The sequence below is a fragment of the Oncorhynchus nerka genome, linkage group LG11 (assembly GCF_034236695.1).
Source record: "Oncorhynchus nerka isolate Pitt River linkage group LG11, Oner_Uvic_2.0, whole genome shotgun sequence".
NCBI classification, from domain to species: domain Eukaryota; kingdom Metazoa; phylum Chordata; class Actinopteri; order Salmoniformes; family Salmonidae; genus Oncorhynchus; species Oncorhynchus nerka.
Window position 1 is genome coordinate 65907924 of NC_088406.1, and position 21139 is coordinate 65929062.

The 21139-nt window shown below is 42.4% G+C and overlaps 2 protein-coding genes across 3 annotated transcripts in view; one reads left to right on the top strand and one right to left on the bottom strand.

Moving 5' to 3' along the window:
- LOC115137544 (transmembrane protein 132A-like) overlaps positions 1 to 8424 on the top strand; it is a 17065-nt gene extending 8641 nt beyond the window's left edge. The window contains exons 8-11 of the mRNA XM_065024786.1: positions 760 to 962; positions 2508 to 2727; positions 4232 to 4423; positions 4703 to 8424. Coding sequence (XP_064880858.1) covers positions 760 to 962; positions 2508 to 2727; positions 4232 to 4423; positions 4703 to 6151 — 2064 coding nt within the window. The 3' untranslated portion in view covers positions 6152 to 8424. The remainder of the gene's footprint in view (positions 1 to 759; positions 963 to 2507; positions 2728 to 4231; positions 4424 to 4702) is intronic.
- Positions 8425 to 10395: 1971 nt separating this feature from the next.
- xpa (xeroderma pigmentosum, complementation group A) lies at positions 10396 to 17156 on the bottom strand. 2 transcript variants are annotated; one of them, XM_029673648.1, is made up of 6 exons: positions 16650 to 17156; positions 15988 to 16093; positions 13820 to 13985; positions 12562 to 12679; positions 11322 to 11399; positions 10807 to 10895 (listed from the first exon to the last, which is right to left on the bottom strand). In XM_029673648.1, exons 1-5 carry the CDS (start codon positions 16954 to 16956, stop codon positions 11359 to 11361), a joined length of 738 nt encoding a protein of 245 aa, XP_029529508.1. In that variant the 5' UTR covers positions 16957 to 17156; the 3' UTR covers positions 10807 to 10895; positions 11322 to 11358. The 2 variants fall into 2 exon arrangements, with proteins under 2 accessions (XP_029529507.1, XP_029529508.1); XM_029673647.2 differs by lacking the exon at positions 11322 to 11399 and having other exon boundaries at positions 10396 to 10895.
- Positions 17157 to 21139: the final 3983 nt, after the last annotated feature.

Genomic DNA, 21139 nt, shown 5'->3' on the forward strand with positions numbered 1-21139 from the left:
TCACAATGCAATAGCAGTAAGCTGGTCACCTACATAAGAAATAGCACTTCCTTACAGTAGTGAGGTAGATAGCCTATAGTTAATATACTGGCAATTTTGAAGTACAAGTAGCCAACTAACGTTAGCGTATTATTACAGCAGTCTGCCCCTATGTGGTTCGTAAGGACAGCGTAGGTTTAAAAAAAATGGTCAGCCAATTTAACGTGTAAGGTAACTTATTTGAAAATAAATTACTTTATTACATTTCTTAACATTTGTCATAATTAATCAAAACAATGAATTTGAATCCGCTCTCGTTATACTTTGACTGCATATTTTCTGCCATTTTCTTAAAATCTGTAAACAACATCCACTTCCTGAAGAATTGCATTATGAGGCCTAAAGTACGGAAATAGTATCTATACTTCATATTTTGGCAAATTTAGTACAACATCCAGGAACGTTTGGCATAATAACTATATCCAGACTATGAACAGTAAGCATACGATATACTCAATACACGTCACAAATAGAACGGTTGGTATGATTATTTCAAACAGTTGTGTATTGTATGCTTGTGTATTTATTCCTCTTGTTATTACTTTTATATTTTTCTCTGCGTTGTTGGGAAGGGCCCGTACGTAAGCGTTTTACTGTTAGTGTACACCTGTTGTTTTACTAAGCATGTGACAAATAAAATGTTATTTGTTTGGATTGACTTGACCCACAAGCACACACAATCCTCCACTCCCTTTATCACCCTCTGATTTGATTCAACAGGTGTCAAGCGATTGCTCAACCCTCTTCGTCGACGGAAGTGAATCAGGGGTGGGCAGCACCTGCGTAGGGGTGGAGTTTCTCCTGGGCACGCTCAGTGGTTCCCTATGTCTGTCGGTGTGGGCTCCTGTCGTCCCGCTGCGCGTCTCACTGTCCGATAACGAGCTGAGCGCCATCGATGGCTGGAACCACTACACGGAGAACGGGTGAGTCCCTGTGCGTGCGTGCATGCGTGCGTCGAGAGAAAGATGAAGACACACTGAGCAGGAATGACATGAAGCAGGATTAGACATGGCCATGTCATTAACATCAAGATTCCTAAAGCAGTTGATAGAATGATGGGGAATGGAACAGTTAGAACTTCCATTTTTATGTGTTTTTATTGAACCTTTATTTATCTAGGCAAGTCAATTAAAGAACAAAATATTTTTTTTACAATGATGGCCTGGCAATCTGTTCCCAGTTCACCTCCTGGTCTCCTTTTAACATAATCCCGTTTTCTATTCCATCTTTATCTGTCTCAAGACAGAGCAGGAGGTTGAAAAAATAGCCCAGTGGTGGAAAAAGTACTCCATTGTCATACTTGAGTAAAAGTAGAGATACCTTAATAGAAAATGACAAGTGTAAAAGTCTAAAAGTATTTGCTTTTAAATATACTTAAGTATCAAACTAAATGTAATTGCTCAAATATATCAAAAGTGAAAGCACAAATAATAAAGAATTCCTTATATTAAGTAAACCAGACAGCACAATTGTATTTTTTTATGTACACATAGCCAGGGTCACACCAACACTCAGACATTATTTAAAAACAACGCATTTGTGTTTAGTGAGTCCGCCAGGTCAGAGGCAGTAGGGATGACCAGGTAAGTTCTCTTGATAAGTGTGCGAATTGGACCATTTTCTGTCTTGCTAAGCATTCGAAATGTAACAAGTACTTTTGCGTGTCAGGGAAAATGTATGGAGTAAAAAGTACAGCGTTTTCTTTAGGAATGTAGTGAAATAAAAGTAGTCCAAAATATAAATAGTAAAGAAAAGTACAGATACCCCAAAAAATGACATAAGTAGTACTTTAAAGTATTTTTACTTAAGTACTTTACATCACTGGGAATGTCTGGTAGAACATGTATAGGGCTGTGTCCCACTTGGCATGCTAGTCCCTATATAGTGCACTACTTTTGACCAAAGCCATATGGACCCTTGTCAAAAGTAGTGCACTATATAGGGATTACGGTGCCATTTGACACAAACGCAAGGTCTACTGCCAAAAAGCGTCATTCAAACATACAGGCAAACAGCTGGTAGAAGAGACTACTAATTCCCTAACCCAGTGCCTTAAAATAGGCTCTCTGCATTATCCAGCTCTTATTCCTAGATGGCACATACTCAAAAACAAACATTATGACTTGGCGTCAATTCCATTTAAATTCCAGTCAATTCAGAAAGTACACCAAAATTACAATTCCAATTATCTTTGATGATTTTCATGAATGGGAAAAATGGGAATTTGAATTGGAGTTTGTTTTACTTTTTGAATTGACTGGAATTGAAATGGAATTTACCCCAACCTTGAACATATTTAAGCTTATGTCTCCATTTCTGGTTTTGCCCAGCTTCTATGCCACATTCAGATGTGTATAAAATCTCTCTCTCCTCATCCATACATCCTTCTCTCTCTACCCCCCACCCCCTCTCTCATACCCCCATCTCATACCTCTTTTCCTCCCTCCCTTTCTTTCCCTGCTCCCCAGCTGTTCTCCAGTCTATCAGAGGTCCACGGTTCAGGTTCTGACCCAGTTCAGTGCTCAGGGGGGCCAGGGGCAGCTGACCTACCTGCTGGGCTCCTCTGATTGGTTTGTGGATGCCACAGAGTTGGTCCGTAATTGGCTGAGGGTAGAGAATCCACGCGTGGCGGTCCTCGACAAGCAGAGCAATCTGATTGGTCTACACCCGGGGAAAACTTCAGTTCGTGTGAGTACCATAAACTCAGCAAAAAAAGAAACGTCCTCTCACTGTCAACTTTGTTTTTTGTTTTGTTTTACCCCCTAACTTCGTGGTATTCAACTGTTAGTAGTTACTATCTTGTCTCATCGCTACAACTCCCGTATGGGCTCGGGAGAGACGAAGGTCGAAAGCCATGCGGCCCTAGCCCTCACCCTCCGATCCAACAGGTCCCAGACGCGCTCAATGGGATTGAGATCTGGGCTCTTGCATGAAATCACTCACAGAACGAGCAGTATGGCTGTGGCATTGTCATTGTCATGCTGGAGAATCATGTCAGGATGAGCCTGCAGGAAGGGTACCACATTAGGGAGGAGGATGTCTTCCCTGTAACGCACAGCGTTGAGATTGCCTGCAATGACAACAAGCTCAGTCCGATGATGCTGTGACACACCGCCCCAGACCATGACGGACCCTCCATCTCCAAATAGATCCCACTCCAGAGTACAGGCCTCGGTGGAACGCTCATTCCTTCGAAGATAAACGCAAATCCGACCATCACCCCTGGTGAGACAAAACCGTGACTCGTCAGTAAAGAGCACTTTTTGCCAGTCCTGTCTGGTCCAGCGACAGTGGGTTTGTGCCCATAGGCGAAGTTGTTGCCGGTGATGTCTGGTGAGGACCTGCCTTTACAACAAGCCTACAAGCCCTCAGTCCAACCTCTCTCAGCCTATTGCGGACAGCCTGAGCACTGATGGAGGGATTGTGTGTTCCTGGTGTAACTCGGGCAGTTGTTGTTGCCATCCTCTACCTGTCCGGCAGGTTTGATGTTCGGATGTACTGATCCTGTGCAGGTGTTGTTACACGTGGTCTGCCACTGCGAGGACGATCAGCTGTCCGTCCTGTCTCCTTGTAGCTCTGTCTTAGGCGTCTCACAGTACGGACATTGCAATTTATTGCCCTGGCCACATCTGCAGTCCTCATGCCTCCTTGCAGCATACCTAAGGCACGTTCACGCATATAAGCAGGGACTCTGGGCATCTTTCTTTTGGTGTTTTTCAGAGTCACTAGAAAGGCCTCTTTAGTGTCCTAAGTTTTCATAACTGTGATCTTAATTGCCTACCGTCTGTAAGCTGTTAGTGTCTTATCGACCGTTCCACAGGTGCATATTCATTATTTGTTTATGGTTCATTGAACAAGCATGGGAAACAATGTTTAAACCCTTTACAATGAAGATCTTTGAAGTTATTTGGATTTTTACAAATTATCTTTGAAAGACATGGTCCTGAAAAAGGGACGTTTCTTTTTTTGCTGAGTTTATAATACGAACAAGTAATATGATGTTGTATTTTGAATAGCATGGTGAATTTTAGTTGAGGGATAGTCATTACCAAAGTTGAGATCTGACCAAATGGGAGTAGATCACATGAGACTAGGAGTAAGATTTCCAATATATTTATTACCTATGGAAAGTAAACTTGAACAATATACAAACAGCAAGTACCTTTATTGACACCCCTCTCTTGTCTCTCAGGTCATATCAAGCCAATGGGACGGTGTGCTGGGTAGCTGTGATGTCACTGTGACCTCTGAACCCGTGAACCCTGGTGACCTCTCAGTGCAGGTTGTGGGAGGACTCGGTATGTCAATCAAAGCAAGCCCTGCCCACCCTGCTGTTGTCACAGCAACAGTGACCGCATACAACATTCTCTACAACCATGGGCAGGTGAGTTCTGTGTTTTTCTTCACTAAACCGTTTTAGTTTTACATAACAGTAACTTCAGTGGGACGTTTTTTATATTCAGTGGTAGGACATTTGTGCTTCAATATAGCATGACACTGAACATTTCTCTTTCTCTCTCTCACCCTCTCGCTCTGCTTCTCTCTCTCTCTCCCTCCCCGATCCTACTCTCTCCCTTGCCCTTCTCTCTCTCCCCTCTTGCTGCTTCTCTCTCGCTCTCTCTCTCCATTGTCCTTCTATCTCCCCCCTCTCTCTCTCCACCAGGAAGCGTCCATCAGTGTCTGGCTCCAGTTCAGTGATGATAGCGCCACTTTGCTCTCCGCCTTCAGCCGTGGTACCTTCGCCCTGCGCCTCTCCTCATTGGCAGAGACCGTGGTCGCCGTGACGTCCGGCCCGTCTTTGCGCGTCGTAGCCCAGGGCGAAGGGGGCGGGCCTTTACTGAAAGCAGAACTCCTGGTCACCACCTGCAAGCCAATGGCGAACTCCGTCGACGGGGACCTGGCCAATCCGAAGGAAGGAAGCGGGACCAGGAGGCTGGCTAAAGGATCTGGTTGGATTAGGGTGAACCTGGACTCTGACCTTCGTCCAATGGGGAGCGAGGAGGCGAACTTGGAGCTGCTCAACATTTCGGACATGTTGATGGAGTCATCTGACAGGGATGTTCAGTACAGCAACTTCCCGGACAATGACATCATCATAGGGAACATCACTGCCGTCAGCGGCGACGACTACTATGACAAGGCCGGCGATGGGATGATTGCCAGGAACGACCTGGAGAGAGCGGTGTTGACCCCGAATCACGAAGAGAGCGCGGTGTACTTCTCTCCCGGGGTGGAGCGAGAGAGGGAGGAGAAACTGGAGGATAAAGAGATGGAGGTGGGTTTCGGGGCAGTTCTCTCCCTCCTCTGCCTCGCCGCACTCCTCTTCCTGGTGAATTGTCTGCCCTGCGCTTTGAGGGAGAGGAGGAAGAGGAAGGACATGAATGTGGAGGGGGTGGAGGGAGTGGTGGAGGAAGAGTGGGAGGAAGGAGAAGAGGAGGCGAAGGAGGAGGAGGAGGCAAAGGAGGTTGCAGAAAAGAACAAGAAAATAACATCATACCCCAGGGTAATATCACTTCATGAGACTACTACAGACGAGAACGAGAAAATAACATCATACCCCAGGGTAATATCACTTCATGAGACTACTACAGAAGAGAACGAGAAAATAACATCATACCCCAGGGTAATATCACTTCATGAGACTACTACAGACGAGAACGAGAAAATAACATCATACCCCAGGGTAATATCACTTCATGAGACTACTACAGACGAGAACGAGAAAATAACATCATACCCCAGGGTAATATCACTTCATGAGACTACTACAGACGGGAACGAGAAAATAACATCATACCCCAGGGTAATATCACTTCATGAGACTACTACAGACGAGAACGAGAAAATAACATCATACCCCAGGGTAATATCACTTCATGAGACTACTACAGACGAGAACGAGAAAATAACATCATACCCCAGGGTAATATCACTTCATGAGACTACTACAGACGAGAACGAGAAAATAACATCATACCCCAGGGTAATATCACTTCATGAGACTACTACAGACGAGAACGAGAAAATAACATCATACCCCAGGGTAATATCACTTCATGAGACTACTACAGACGAGAACGAGGGGCAGTTAGATCAAAGCATGGGCCATTAAGGCTGCATCCGAATAGGCACCCTAATCCCTTTTAAGAGCCCTGGTCAAAAGTAGTGGACTATGTAGGGAATACGGTGCCCTTTTATTCAGGAGAGAAAGGTTGTTGATAAAAATCAACATTCTTAGGACAATTGACTATATATTCCTGTCACTGTGTCACCAACAATGTTTCTTCATGTCTTACAAGGTCGTCTTCGTATAGGCTAGTCTTTTTCTCAGTTGTTTCTTTCTGAATGTTTGTCTATCACACATATACACTAACTATCCATCAAATATGTGTGCAGAAACTATGCACGTACACGACTGTACATATCTGTCATATTTCTTCTATTGGTATTATTTCACATTCATCCATGTACAATTTGCCGTCATATCATGAAATCAAATCAAATCAAATGTATTTATATAGCCCTTCGTACATCAGCTGATATCTCAAAGTGCTGTACAGAAACCCAGCCTAAAACCCCAAACAGCAAGCAATGCAGGTGTAGAAGCACGGTGGCTAGGAAAAACTCCCTAGAAAGGCCAAAACCTAGGAAGAAACCTAGAGAGGAACCAGGCTATGTGGGGTGGCCAGTCCTCTTCTGGCTGTGCCGGGTGGAGATTATAACAGAACATGGCCAAGATGTTCAAATGTTCATAAATGACCAGCATGGTCGAATAATAATAAGGCAGAACAGTTGAAACTGGAGCAGCAGCACGGTCAGGTGGACTGGGGACAGCAAGGAGTCATCATGTCAGGTAGTCCTGGGGCATATCCTTTCGATTTAGGACTCAATGCAATCCGTATCCGCTGAAGTTTAAAGGCAATGTTCCCACGTTCGCAGAGACTGAATTCACTCACGGTAAACGCTGAACTTCGGTGATATGGATTGAATCAAGCCCTTAGGCCTATTGATGGAATAGTATAGGGGTTGAAAAATTCTGGTAATTTTCCCATAATTCCCTGCCGGGATGACTCCAAGTTGGACGATTCCCACATGCTTATTCCCTCTTGATTCCAGAGATTCTCCAACTGGGATTTTTGTAAGAACTGTGAATTTAGGGCAAGTTACCGTAATTTGCAACCCTAGTCCTGCACATTCTAGTTTTCTGGTTGATCTCCTAATCAACCAAGCGGAAAACCCACTTGTAAATAGACATTATAGAATAACTCATGTGAAACATGTTATTCTCCTGCTTGGCAAAGGTTGTCAATGAATTTAAAATGATTTCCGAACAATTTAAATATTTCTTTTTGTATTTGATTTAGTGATAGGAAAAAGTTTGATTACTTGATCAACTTTTTATTTTATTTTTTATCTGGTCTAATTTATCAGTCAATCTGTCCAGAGTTTGTGTTTGTATACTGATGTGATTGTGCCTAGAGATATTTTGTCTGATCTGACCAGACCTCCAGCTCTGTGTCTGTAGGAGAGCTGTCATGTATCCAGCTACCTCCAATTGATGCTGAATGACACAGAGCACTCGATTTCCAGCTAGTTCGACCCCATGCCTGTTGTCTGCCTCAAGCTTCAGTCTCCAGGTGTTTCTTGGACTATGGTCCTGACCAGTAGAGGTCACAAACAGTGCTATTTCCCACTCCCATGTTGCCACCTAGTGTGAATTAAGGAGTGGCTCAAATGTAAGGCTTTCACCTCATATGTGTGGAGTTGTAGGTTGAATCCCAGGTAGAGCCTGTGGTTGTGTCGACACTCATGATTGATGGACTGTGACAACTAATGAGGGTTTCATATTTGAGGTTCCCCTTCCTGTGAACAGCAGTGGTGATGGGGGGGAAACTTCTGGAAAGAGTAGAAACTTAGACACTTTTTTATTTATTTGTATTTCTTTTTAAATACTACTTTTTCCTTGGGTTTCCCTTCATAACCGCCACTGGGGACTGTTCTGGAACCACAGGGGGAATCCCAGGATTTAACTGCCCCGCTTATTGCCTGCTTTCAGCCGACGCACCAATTCCCAATCTCTGTTTTGTTTTAGCACCCCCCTCCCCACTTTCCTCAGGCGGCCAGCGCCCCCACTCTGAACCCACTCCATGCCGGCATACTATCAGTGTTGGGAAAAGTACTCAATTGTCATACTTGAGTAAAAGTAAAGATACCTTAATAGAAAATGACTCAAGTAAAAGTCACCCAGTAAATTACTACTTGAGTAAAAGTCTAAAAGTTTTTGGTTTTAAATATTCTTAAGTGCCAAAACTATCAATGAGATCAAATTCCTTATATATAAATGTTGTGGAAATTCAACACAGGGACACTCGAAGTCAATATGAAATAAATCACTCTTTAATTGTCAGCAAGCTGGAGAGGTCACAGTCAAACTTATATGCACTTTAAAATCTCATTTGTAACTGATCCAAGCACAGTTATGGTCCCTGCCTGTGCTTGGATCAGTTACAAATGAGATTTTAAAGTGCATATAAGTTTGACTGTGACCTCTCCAGCTTGCTGACAATTAAAGAGTGATTTATTTAATATTGACTTCGAGTGTCCCTGTGGTCCCTGCCTGTGCATTATTTATGACAAAAATATGAACATTTTCAAGGCTGTCCCTCCAGACTATACATTTCCTTCACATAAGCAAACCTGATGGCATACATTTGTATTTATGGCTAGACAGGGGCACACTCCAATACTCATACGCCATTTACAAATAAAGCATTTGTGTTTAGTGAGTCCGCCAGATCAGAGGCAGTAGGGATGACCAGGGATGTTCTCTAGATAAGTGTGTGAATTGGACCATTTTCCTGTCCTGCTAAGGTGTCAGGGAAAATGTAGAGTAAAAAAAGTACATCATTTTCTTTAGGAATGTAAATAGTAAAAGTACAGATACTCAACAAAAAAAACACTAAAGTATTTTGACTTAAGTACTTTACACCGCTGCATACTACCTCATTAGTTGCTTGGTGGGAGGCACCAGAAGGACCCTTTAAGACAATCCAGAGCTCTAATATCAAGCGTTTGACCCTCATCAGACTTGCCAGTCTTAACTTTGCATGAGTGAGGCTTTGAAACATGTATCATATTTTTGTTGTGTGTATTCATTTATCTAGGTGTATTGCACTAGTGTTTAAGATGGGAATGCAGTAGTTGAAACCTCACATTCCTGTAGCCACTGAAGAAATAGGACGGTCAATTTGCCATGGGCTTGATGTGACGGACTGCTCGGGGATTGAGTTCGCCACACCAGTCTGGCAAAAGCTCATGTCATAACAGTACGTGATCAATATCATAGATCAGAGTTATATTTTTCTTATAAAACTCACTGGAAATGTTGGGAGCTTGCAGATTGTGATGCTGGACAGGACATCTCTTTGAAACAATTCAGTACAAGTCTATAGCCTGTACCCACATGTTAGGTAGGCTGTATGCCTACAGTAGCCTTTAGGCCAGGATCCCCCAACGGGTGCCCTAAACTATTGCCCGTGCATGGTTTTATTTGGCTCCCCAAGTTTTCTGTGCAAAAAAAAGAGATTTTCATTTTGGAAATCTGTTCCCAAGTCATTCCCACCCATAATAGAGATGTGATCATATACAAAATGTAAGCAATGTTGGAAATGATTATGTTTTAGTTTTGAGCTTCTTGCGGTCAATTTGCAGTCTAGAAATGGAATGGAATTTTTTTCTTCCCGCGGCTGAATGTAGTTGATGATCCTGCTTTAGACCCCCGACTCCCCTTAATAAAAAGTCAACCATGAAGCACTGCATTTATTGATATAGTGATATAGTACGACATGCTGAGTCACATCCAATAACTACTGTGAAGCAGCTTTCATTTGCAAAGAAGAAAGGACGATACGTGTTACATTAACTAGATTGTTGGACAAAATAATACAATTAAAATTAAAATGGTGGCGTCATCTTGTACCTTGTCAGTTGCTCCCTTTTAGATTAGTGATGTCTGGACTATGGAGTCCTTCACTCATTAGATGAACTACGTGTAGGTGGTTGTGACCGGAGGTTGCTTCAGAAATAATTGCCCACAAAATATTCAAGTATGAGCACGGAGTTGAGCAGGCGACCAAAATCTAACAACATAGATCATAAAACGATCGCATTAATTACAGCGCGAATCTGCAACAGAAAGCAAAGACGGTTGACTACAATTTTCAATTAATTTTATGCAAATGAAATCAATTTCTTGATTCTGGATTAATACAATAATTGTCCATCTTAACCAAGAGCACATTTGTTTTACAGATTGTTTACAGATCTAAAACAAGTCAAGTACAGATGCAAAAGTGATCACATTATGGAAAAATATATTTATTTTGCACATGCAGATCCTTCTACACATTACATTACAAAATGGAAGTTAACATGCTAGACAGTTGATAATATAACATATGACCAGACTGAGCAGGACAACATTTCTCTGTAAAACAAAAAAAATGTGTTGATGTATTTATGCCCTCTTGTGGATTCTTTGTGTATGACACGTGCTGAGATGATTTCAGGTAGGCCTCCGTGCGTCTTGAAGTATCGGTCATTTGAATCTCAGTTGACATGTCAGGTGTATCACCAGTGGTCCACAACAAACAAATAACTCAAGGCTGTGAGCCTCCGGGATACGGTTTAAACGACACTAGGCTACATCTTCTCATAGGTCAGTTCGTGTCCACAGGTGTTACAGACCTTCCTGTAGAGATCCTCCTCTTCATCCACTATCTCCTCAGGGCCGTACTCGTGCTGGTGAGCGCTGGTGTCCTTTGTCCACACGCTGCTCCTCACTGCACGGCGGAGCTCTGGTCACGACAGAGAAAATAACAATCCAATAACTGACCAATAACAGGTGTGTAGGAATTATTCAATAAAGACAAAAGAAAAACCTGCACACTGTTTGCCAGTATCACTTGTGTTTTTGTGTTCACAGCCTTTTGATACATAAGCGCAATAAACCCCGCCAAAAAAAAATGGCAAGCACAATGGCTTTTTCGTTTTAAGTCAACAATGAAGAAATAAAACAATAATCTGCTTTCTATAATCCACTGGAGGTGCTAGTGTTTTATCTATGTTATTGTATCTCCCTGAGTTTTGTAATGACAAAAGGTGACTAATGGGCAAATTTAAGATCACTAAAGTTCATATTCAGTTTGGAGGGATTCATACAATGTTTAGCATGTAAATATATTTCCCCTTTCTATTTCCAGAGTTCTATTGGTGACACTCACGGTGCAGGTTGATGGTCACTAGACTCGATACTGAACGTTATGGATTATTCTCATATGTTGATGGTGGTTGACGCCAGACTGGATGTACAAGGACAGAGGACACACTGATTATTCACTGTTGTATTGTATTGATGATGTTCTGTGAACTCTGATTCTGTAGCAGGTGACAGTCACTGCCTTTTCGTTTAGACTCACAAGCCTCTCTAGGGTTGGTGTTTCCAGAACATTTGGTGCTGTCTTATTAGGATATAAAAGGACCTGTCTCCAAGAGGCTGGTGTTTCCAGAACATTTGGTGCTGTCTGATTAGGATATAAAGGCCCTGTCTCCAAGAGGCTGGTGTTTCCAGAACATGTGGTGCTGTCTGATTAGGATATAAAGGACCTGTCTCCAAGAGGCTGGTGTTTCCAGAACATTTGGTGCTGTCTGATTAGGATATAAAGGACCTGTCTCCAAGAGGCTGGTGTTTCCAGAACATTTGGTGCTGTCTGATTGGGATATAAAGGCCCTGTCTCCAAGAGGCTGGTGTTTCCAGAACATTTGGTGCTGTCTGATTAGGATATAAAGGACCTGTCTCCAAGAGGCTGGTGTTTCCAGAACATTTGGTGCTGTCTGATTAGGATATAAAGGCCCTGTCTCCAAGAGGCTGGTGTTTCCAGAACATGTGGTGCTATCTGATTAGGATATAAAGGACCTGTCTCCAAGAGGCTGGTGTTTCCAGAACATTTGGTGCTGTCTGATTAGGATATAAAGGACCTGTCTCCAAGAGGCTGGTGTTTCCAGAACATTTGGTGCTGTCTGATTAGGATATAAAGGCCCTGTCTCCAAGAGGCTGGTGTTTCCAGAACATTTGGTGCTGTCTGATTAGGATATAAAGGACCTGTCTCCAAGAGGCTGGTGTTTCCAGAACATTTGGTGCTGTCTGATTAGGATATAAAGGACCTGTCTCAAAGAGGCTGGTGTTTCCAGAACATTTGGTGCTGTCTGATTAGGATATAAAGGCCCTGTCTCCAAAAGGCTGGTGTTTCCAGAACATTTGGTGCTGTCTGATTAGGATATAAAGGACCTGTCTCCAAGAGGCCAATTAGACATTTTCTCTGCTGGATGACGTCTCCCTGTTGCAACTAGATTTTTAAACATGAACTTTACCAACAATTGCTTATCTGAGAATTCCTATTACAGTGACTTATTTATTGATATGGCATTATGTCTGAGTGAGGATCAGAAAACAGTGTCACTGACCTTTAACCTTTTTGTTGAAGCGCTTCTGCTTCTGCACCTCCCTGTTCTCCTCTCTGGCCTCCTTGGCCTCCTCCAGGGCCTCCTCAGAGCCCCACACCTCTAAGGAGCGCTTCTCCACCTGGAAACACAGCACAACATCATGTTTACTGATCTAACCTAAATACGGCTGGGTCACGCAACGTAAAACGTTATGAAAAGTTTGAGAAACAGACGCCTCACAAGTCCTCAACTGGCAGCTTCATTAAATAGTACCCGCAGAACATCAGTCTCAACGTCAACAGTGAAAAGGCGACTCCGGGACACTGGCCTTCTAGGCTGTTTCTCAATCTAGACACTAATGTACTTGTCCTCTTGCTCAGTTGTGCACCAGGGCCTCCCACACCTCTTTCTTTTCTGGTTAGGGCCAGTTTGTGCTGTTCTGTGAGAGGAGTAGTACACAGTGTGGTACGAGATCTTCAGTTTCTTGGCCATTTCTTGCATGGAATAGCCTTCATTTCTCAAAACAAGAATAGACTGACGAGTTTCAGAAGAAAGTTCTTTGTTTCTGGCCGTTTTGAGCTTGTAATCGAACCCACAAATAAATGCTGATGCTCCAGATACTCAACTAGTCTAAAGAAGGCCAGTTTTAATTGCTTCTTTAAATCAGAACAACAGTTTTCAGCAGTGCTAACATAATTTCAAAAGGGTTTTCTAATGATCAATTAGCCTTTTAAAATGATACACTTGGATTAGCTAACACAACGTACCATTGGAACACAGGAGTGATGTTTGCTGATAATGGGCCTCTGTAGATATTCCATTAAAATAATGTTTAAAGTCTGCCGTCTCCAGCTACAATAGTCATTTACAACATTAACAATGTCTACACTGTATTTCTGATCAATTTGATGTTATTTTAATAGACAAAAAAAAATGTAATATTTTCTTTCAAAAACAAAGACATTTCTAAGTGACCCCAAACTTTTAAACGGTAGTGTATTTACCATTAAATTTGCATTCATCATTAAGAAATGCATGCAACATTTGGAAACTGAACACAGTTCTTATAGACAAGTTCAGGTAGAGGTAAACAAACAATAGTAGGGGAAAACTGGTACAGTGGCAGTCAGTTGAGGACAAGGTGAGGGAAAGCTAGCCTGGCATTCAAACTGATTGAAACAATACTGGTCAGAGCAGAGTGTTCAGTCTGGTTTTACCAGGCTGAGGGAAAGCAGCCGGTTAGAACCAGTGACGGTTGGTATCGGTTAGCTCGTCCTACCTGCAGCTTGAGGTAGAGTTTCATGTCTCCCCAATGAGGGTTGTGTGGGTTCTTCCTCAGGACAAACCTCAGCACTGGCTCCCTCTGGTCCAGGTCACAGTCCTTCAGTAGGTAGAGCTGCTTAGCCTCCGTACGGGATATCAGCTTGTGTTTCACCTCGTTGTCTCTGATGGGGGGGGGGACATTAACAGAGGGAAGACAAGATAGAATACCTCTTCAGATGCACAATGCAATACAACGGAAGTTAAAGCACTGTATGTAATACTGCAGTGCAGGCAGTCTAGTGGTTAGAACGTTGGGCCAGTAACCGAAAGGTTGCGGGATCGAATCCCTGAGCTGACAAGGAAGAAATCTGTCGTTCTGCCCCTGAACAAGGCAGTTAACCAACTGTTCCCCGGTAGGCCGTCATTGTCAATAAGAATTTGTTCTTAACGGACTTGCCTAGTTAAATAATAAAACATGTTTTATAGTGAATGTGGTTATAGTAAACCTGTTATACTGATCAACTTGTCCTGCACATACAGTTCCAAAAGTTGAGACACACCTACTCATTCAAGGGTGTCTTTATTTTTTTTACAATTTTCTACATTGTACAACAATAGCGAAGACATCAAAACTATGAAATAACACACATGGAATCATGTAGTAACCAAAAAAAAGTGTTAAACAAATCAAAAAATATTTATATTTGATATTCTTCAAAGTAGCCACCCTTTGCCTTGATGACAGCTTTTCACACTCTTGGAATTCGCTCAACCAGCTTCATGAGGTGGATGGATGGATTTCAATTAACAGGTGTGCCTTGTTAAAAGTACATTTGTGGAATTTCTTTCCTTCTTAATGCGTTTGAGCCAATCAGTTGTGTTGTGACAAGGTAGGGGTGGTATACAAAAGATAACCCTATTTGGTAAAAGACCAAGTCCATATTATGGCAAGAACAGCCCAAATAAGCAGAGTCCATCATTACTTTAAGGCATGAAAGTCAGTCAATACGAAACATTTCAAGAATTTTGAACGTTTCTTCAAGTGCAGTCGCAAAACCCATCAAGCACTATGATGAAACTGGCTCTCATGAGGACCGCCACAGGAAAGGAAGACCCAGAGTTGCCTCTGCTGCAGTGGATAAGTTCATTAGAGTTTGCTTCACAAAGTTCAAGTAACACACATCTCAACATCAACTGTTCAGAGAAGGCTGCGTGAATCAGGCCTTCATGGTCGAATTGATGCAAAGAAACCACTACTAAAGGACAGCAATAAGAAGAAGAGAAAAACACGAGCAATGGACATTCGACCAGTGGAAATCTGTCCTTTGGTCTGATGAGTCCAAATTAGAGATTTTTAGTTCCAAATGCCGTGTCTTTGTGAGACGCAGAGTAGGTGAACGGATGATCCCCGCATGTGTGGTTCCCACCGTGAAGCATGTAGGAGGAGGTGTGAGGGTGTGGGGGTGCTTTGCTGGTGACACTGTCAGTGATGTATTTAGAATTCAAGGCACACTTAACCAGCATGGCTACCACAGCATTGTGCAGCAATGCGCCATCCTATCTGGTTTGCGCTTAATGGGACTATAATTTGGTTTTCAACAGGACAATGACCCAACACACGTCCAGGCTGTGTAAGGGCTTTTTGACCAAGAAGAATAGGGATGTAGTGCTGCGTCAAATGACCTGACCTCCACAGTCACCCGACCTCAAACCAATTGAGATGGTTTGGGATGAGTTGGACCGCAAGGTGAAGGAAAAGCAGCCAAACAAGTGCTCAGCGTATGTAGGAACTTCTTCAAGACTGTTGGAAAAGCATTCCTCGTGAAGCTGGTTGAGAGAATGCTAAGTGTGCAAAGCTGCCATCAAGGCAAAGGGTGGCTACTTTGAAGAAGCTCAAATATATTTTCATTTGTTTAACTTTTTTGGTTACTACCTGATTCCATGTGTTATTGCATAGTTTATGTCTTCACTATTATACTACAATGTAGAAAATAGTGAAAATAAAGAAAAACCCTTGAATGAGTAGGTGTGTCCAAACTTTTGACTGGTACTGTATGTGAACACTATTATGAGAAGCACACTGTACAATAATATATATATATATATATATATATATATATATATATATATATATATTGTTATTGTTATTTGTGTTTGTTGTCATTGACACAAGAAGACTTTTACCTGCAGTTGTCACAGACTGCCAGATCGAAGCCGTTGCTAAGGTAGGAATCCATAAACGGCTTGTCACAGTCATCACACAGCAGATAGTCTGCCTCCATCACCGGGGCTAGGAAGACAGTCGGAGAGAGCAGAAGAACTCAACACTAGCCTGAATGCCAGTTAGTTTTCAAGAGCGCAGACACTGCTTATGGAATTGTGATGCCAAGCAGACTGGCACCCAGGCTCAACAAAACACTACTACTACTACACTTAAATTATTACATTTGAGTCATTTTGGCGCACCCACACATGTATCCAGAATCACAATCAATGCAGAGAGAGTGCTAGGAAGAGAGGTCAGCCAAGGCGTCTTGTCAGTAAAACAAGTATCTACTAGTCATTCAGATAGTGGTTTGTTGGTTGTCACTGTGCCATAAATAATGTATTATGGACATCATTTACAATAAGGGGCGTCTGTAATACCTGATTGAAAGAAACTGACTCCACTCAGCAACTGGCATGTGGTATTACATGAATCCACAAAGGGGCGCACATGAACAAACAATGCATCTCCCTTTGTTACACCAGACATACAGGAGATAAGATTACGTCTGAAGATTACATCATGCAACAAATATGAATAGTTCCCCCTGCCATATTTGATTGACTATAAATGCACATACCTGGTTGATGCACCACTTCCTTTGTCCTTTGCTCCTCCTGTCCCTCCTCTTCTTCATCAATGAAGAAACCTCCTCCAGAGTCGACTATTTTAGCGACTTTAGCCGAGGTTCCACCCCCTTCCCCTGCCGATGGTCTGCTGGCCAGTCGGGCTTGCCTCAGCATCAGAGCCCGCTGTCTGTTTCGTTCGATCTTGGCTCTCATTGCTGGGGTCAGATCGCAGTTCTTGGCTTTGGACTCCGAAGGAGAGGAAGCATTATCCTTCACCGGCGTAGGAGGCTCCAACAGATCCATCGCAAAAAAAAGCATGCACTAACTAACTTAGCTGTAGGCTAAACTCTCCAGCGTCTTGGAAATTGCAATTAAGTAAAGTTGTTTACCAGCAAGACAGCTGGCAGAGCTCTAAGAGGGGTACAATTGTTTGTGTTTCTAGTTTTAACCCATGGACACATCGGTGTGTTCGAGTTACCGGCGGCTGCCATTTGTCGGTCGCACAACCAACTTCCGGGTTGTTATAATGTCAAAATAAAAGTGTTATGAAACGGATGCAGCTTCTCTATGTGACCGCGAGGTATCGCCGGAGAGCGGACATATACCATCCCCATCCAGCACTAACAGTATTCACAGCTTTATCCTGTTCCTTCTTGTCCATGTCCTTCATTGCTGGTCCATATCCTGAAAGACCCAGTGGCAATGTGCCATATCTGATGTAATTGGCTTGCTATAGCAATATCTCTGCTTGGTAAAGAGCTAAACATATGGCTCTGACACTACCTGCAGTGGCTGTTGTCTTGTTCATTATAAATGTTCATTCTCTGTTTTTAATTAACTTGTATTATATTCTACCATGACCCACCCTGTTCTATTTCCTTCCAAAGAATCAGGTAGTCCACACATTTTTTTTTATTTTACTGTTAATAAACTAGGCAAGAACTGCCTTGTTCAGGGGCAGAATAACAGATTTTTACCTTGTCAGCTCTAACAGATTTTTACCTTGCCAGCTCGGGGATTCGATCTTGCATCCTTTCGGTAACTAGTCCAACGCTCTAACCACTAGGCTACCTGCCGCCCCATAGATAGGCAAATCTGGTAATGGTTCCCACCTAGCAACATAGGATCCTTCTCACAGTAACCAAAGTAGGGGTCACGACCCCACTGGGCAGTGGGGAGGCCCAAAAAAAACAATACATATATTGATTTTTTAAAGGAATAAAACAATTAAAGTACAGATTATTAGATGCGACAATATACAAACGTTTTTGAGAAATATCATTTCAAAAACAACATTTTATTGAGTAAATGTATTTCATTTCGATAAGAGATGAAAATGTAATGAATTGAAGGTTATTTGTTGATGTAAAAATCTAAATTAACTGATTTTAGGCTGTGCCATGTGATTTGGGGTGGAATGGGGTCCCCAAAAATTCTGGCGGAAAAAATAGGGTCCCCGCTAAAAAAGTTTGAATAACCACTGCAGTAACCCATTAAGGGTGTCCATACACAATGCTTAGCATCTATTTAAAGCAGTGCAGCACAGGAGCTTTAGTCATTACCGATCTTAATCTCATTTTCACAGAGTTGCTTTAATCTATTGCTCTTTTGAGGGTATCACGGCGACCGCTGCCAGTACACTGGAATATAGACTATATCCCCCCCCCGTATATTAGAAGGATAACACAGTCTTTTGTGGGATCACAAATAGAAGACAGTTCAATTCAGTGTTAAATGGAGACTTACTGTAGGCTATATCGGTATTCCATGTGCTTGTGGTCTCAATGTCAATAATATCATTGCTTCATGCAGTAACTTTTGAACCCTTGGGATTGACAAATTGGCATTGGCCTTATATGCCTCTAAAAACAAAATTATTAAAAAATATATATATAAATATAATTTCACATTTAAAGGAAAATAAGAATCCTGTTTTTTATAACACCTCAGTTTGAGCATTATAAGAGCTCTACCTTAAATGACAATTTAGCCCGTTATGTAATATATTTAGCCTGCCTTGGTTCGACTTAACATAGCCGTGATGGCCGGTTTCATAGGCCTAACCAAGGTCAGCTTCAAAGTAACCTAACCTGTAAAGTAGTTTAGCTGTATACTAGTACCACAGGTGACTGGTGGCACATTAATTGGGGAGGACGGACTCATAATACCGTCTGGAATGGAATGAATGGTATCAAGCACATGGTTTCCATGTGTTTGATACTATTCCATTCACTCAATTCAAGATGTTATTATGAGCCATCCTCCCCTCACCAGCCTCCTGTAACCAGTGCCCTTCTCTACTACACTTCTATCCTATACTTCTGCTATAAAGTGCCTTCTTACTCTTATAAAAGTCATGAGCATATTATTTTATCTCGGCATGGTAATAGACAAGAGCATTTTATCAAGGATCCACCCCTTTTTTTAAATTTTCACCTAAAATGACATACCCAAATCGAACTGCCTGTAGCTCAAGCCCTGAAGCAACGATATGCATAGTCTTGATACCATTTCAAAGGAAATACTTTGAAGTTTATGGAAATGTGAAAGGAATGTAGGAGAATATAACACATTAGATATGATAAAAGATAATACAAAGAAAAAAACAACTGTTTAAAAAAGCAAAAATTGAGAAAGGCCATAATGTATTATTCCAGCCCAGATGCAATTTAGATTTTGTCCACTAGATGGCAGCAGTGCATGTGCAAAGTTTTAGACTGATCCAATGATCCGTTGCATTTCTGTTCAAAATGTTGTATCAAGACTGCCCAAATGTTTATTAATAACTTTTCAATTTCAAAACTCTGCACTCTCCTCAAACAATAGCATGGCATTCTTTCACTGTAATAGCTACTGTAAATTGGACAGTGCAGTTAGTTTAACAAGAATTTAAGCTTTCTGCCAATGTCAGATATGTCTATGTCCTGGGAAATTTTCTTGTTACTTACAACCTCATGCTAATCGCATTAGCCTACGTTAGCTCAACCGTCCCGTGGGGGGCCCACCGATCATTTGGAGCAGGTTTGAAAGCCATGTAATGTATTCATTCTGTAAAGATTTATGTGTCAGAAGGCTCACGGTTCCTGTACTGAAATCCATATGCATGCGATTGTACAGCCAACAGGTTCACAGCCAAAGAACAGGCACACAGCAGAACAAACATGTATGTCCCGTCTTCTTTACCCCATTCTACCTCTCTATCAGGTGATGGCTAACTGCTGCCTCATGGCCTGCCTATGTAAGGGGCCGTGGGGGGAGGGGGACAAGAGAGAGACCTGAAGAGAGCCAGTACAGGTCAGATAAGTTGAGCTCACCTTCAGCAGAGAGGCAGCAGAGCGTTACAGCACTAATGGCTCACGTGTTTAGCCTGACCTCACCACCACCAGCTTTAGTCTCCAGAAGAAGAAGAAGAAGAAGCTGTTGAAAGGATTCTAATACTACCCTCCCCCCTCCTGCCCTCTGTCCATCCCTGGGTGTGCTTACCTACAGTGCCATATGACAATGAGCCTCCATAAGGACAGGTCTTTGACAGACGCCCAGGTCTACACATGGTACTGTAGGTCTATAGCGAACACAGTGTGGCTTTTAAGTCTTGGTGACATTGTATTTCAAACCAGATATTATTTTATCAGGAGCAATCAGGAGATAGACTTCTGCCCTTTGGGCCCTTCTGGCTCAGACAGGGCTTACTTACTTAAAGGGATACTTTGGGATTTTGGCAATGAGGCCCTTTATCTACTTCCCCAGAGTCAGATGAACCCGAGGATACCATTTTTATGTATCCGTGTGCAGTTTGAAGGAAGTTACTAACTAGCGTTAGCTCAATGACTAAAAGATTAGACTTCCAGTCATTGCGCTAATGCTAGTTAGCATTTGCCCATGAAACTACCTCTAACGTCAGTCATACTGGACACAGAGACATACAAATGGTATCCATGAGTTCATCTGACTCTGGGTTTTCAGACCCTTTACTCAGTACTTTGTTGAAGCACATTTGGCAGTGATTACAGCCTCAATTCTTCTTGGGTATGATGCTAGAAGCTTGGCACACCTTTATTTGGGGATTTTTATCTCATTTTACACTGCAGATCCTCTCAAGCTCTGTCAGGTTGGATGGGGAGCGTCACTGCAAAGCTATTTTCTGGTCTCTCTAGAGATGTTAGATCGGGTTCAAGTCCAGGCACTGGCTGGGCCACTCAAGAACATTCAGAGACTTGTCCCAAAGCCACTCCTGCGTTGTCTTGGCTGTGTGCTTTATGGTCGTTGTCCTATTGGAAGGTGAACGTTCGCCCCAATCTGCTTCCATTGATCATCCTTAAGATGTTTCTACAACTTGATTGGAATCCACCTGTGGTAAATTCAATTGATTGGACATGATTTGGAAAGGCACACACCTGTCTATATAGGGTGCACCTGAGCTCAATTGCAAGTCTCGTAGCAAAGGGTCTGAATACTTATGTAAATAAGGTATTTCTGTTTTTTATTGTAATATATTTGTCAA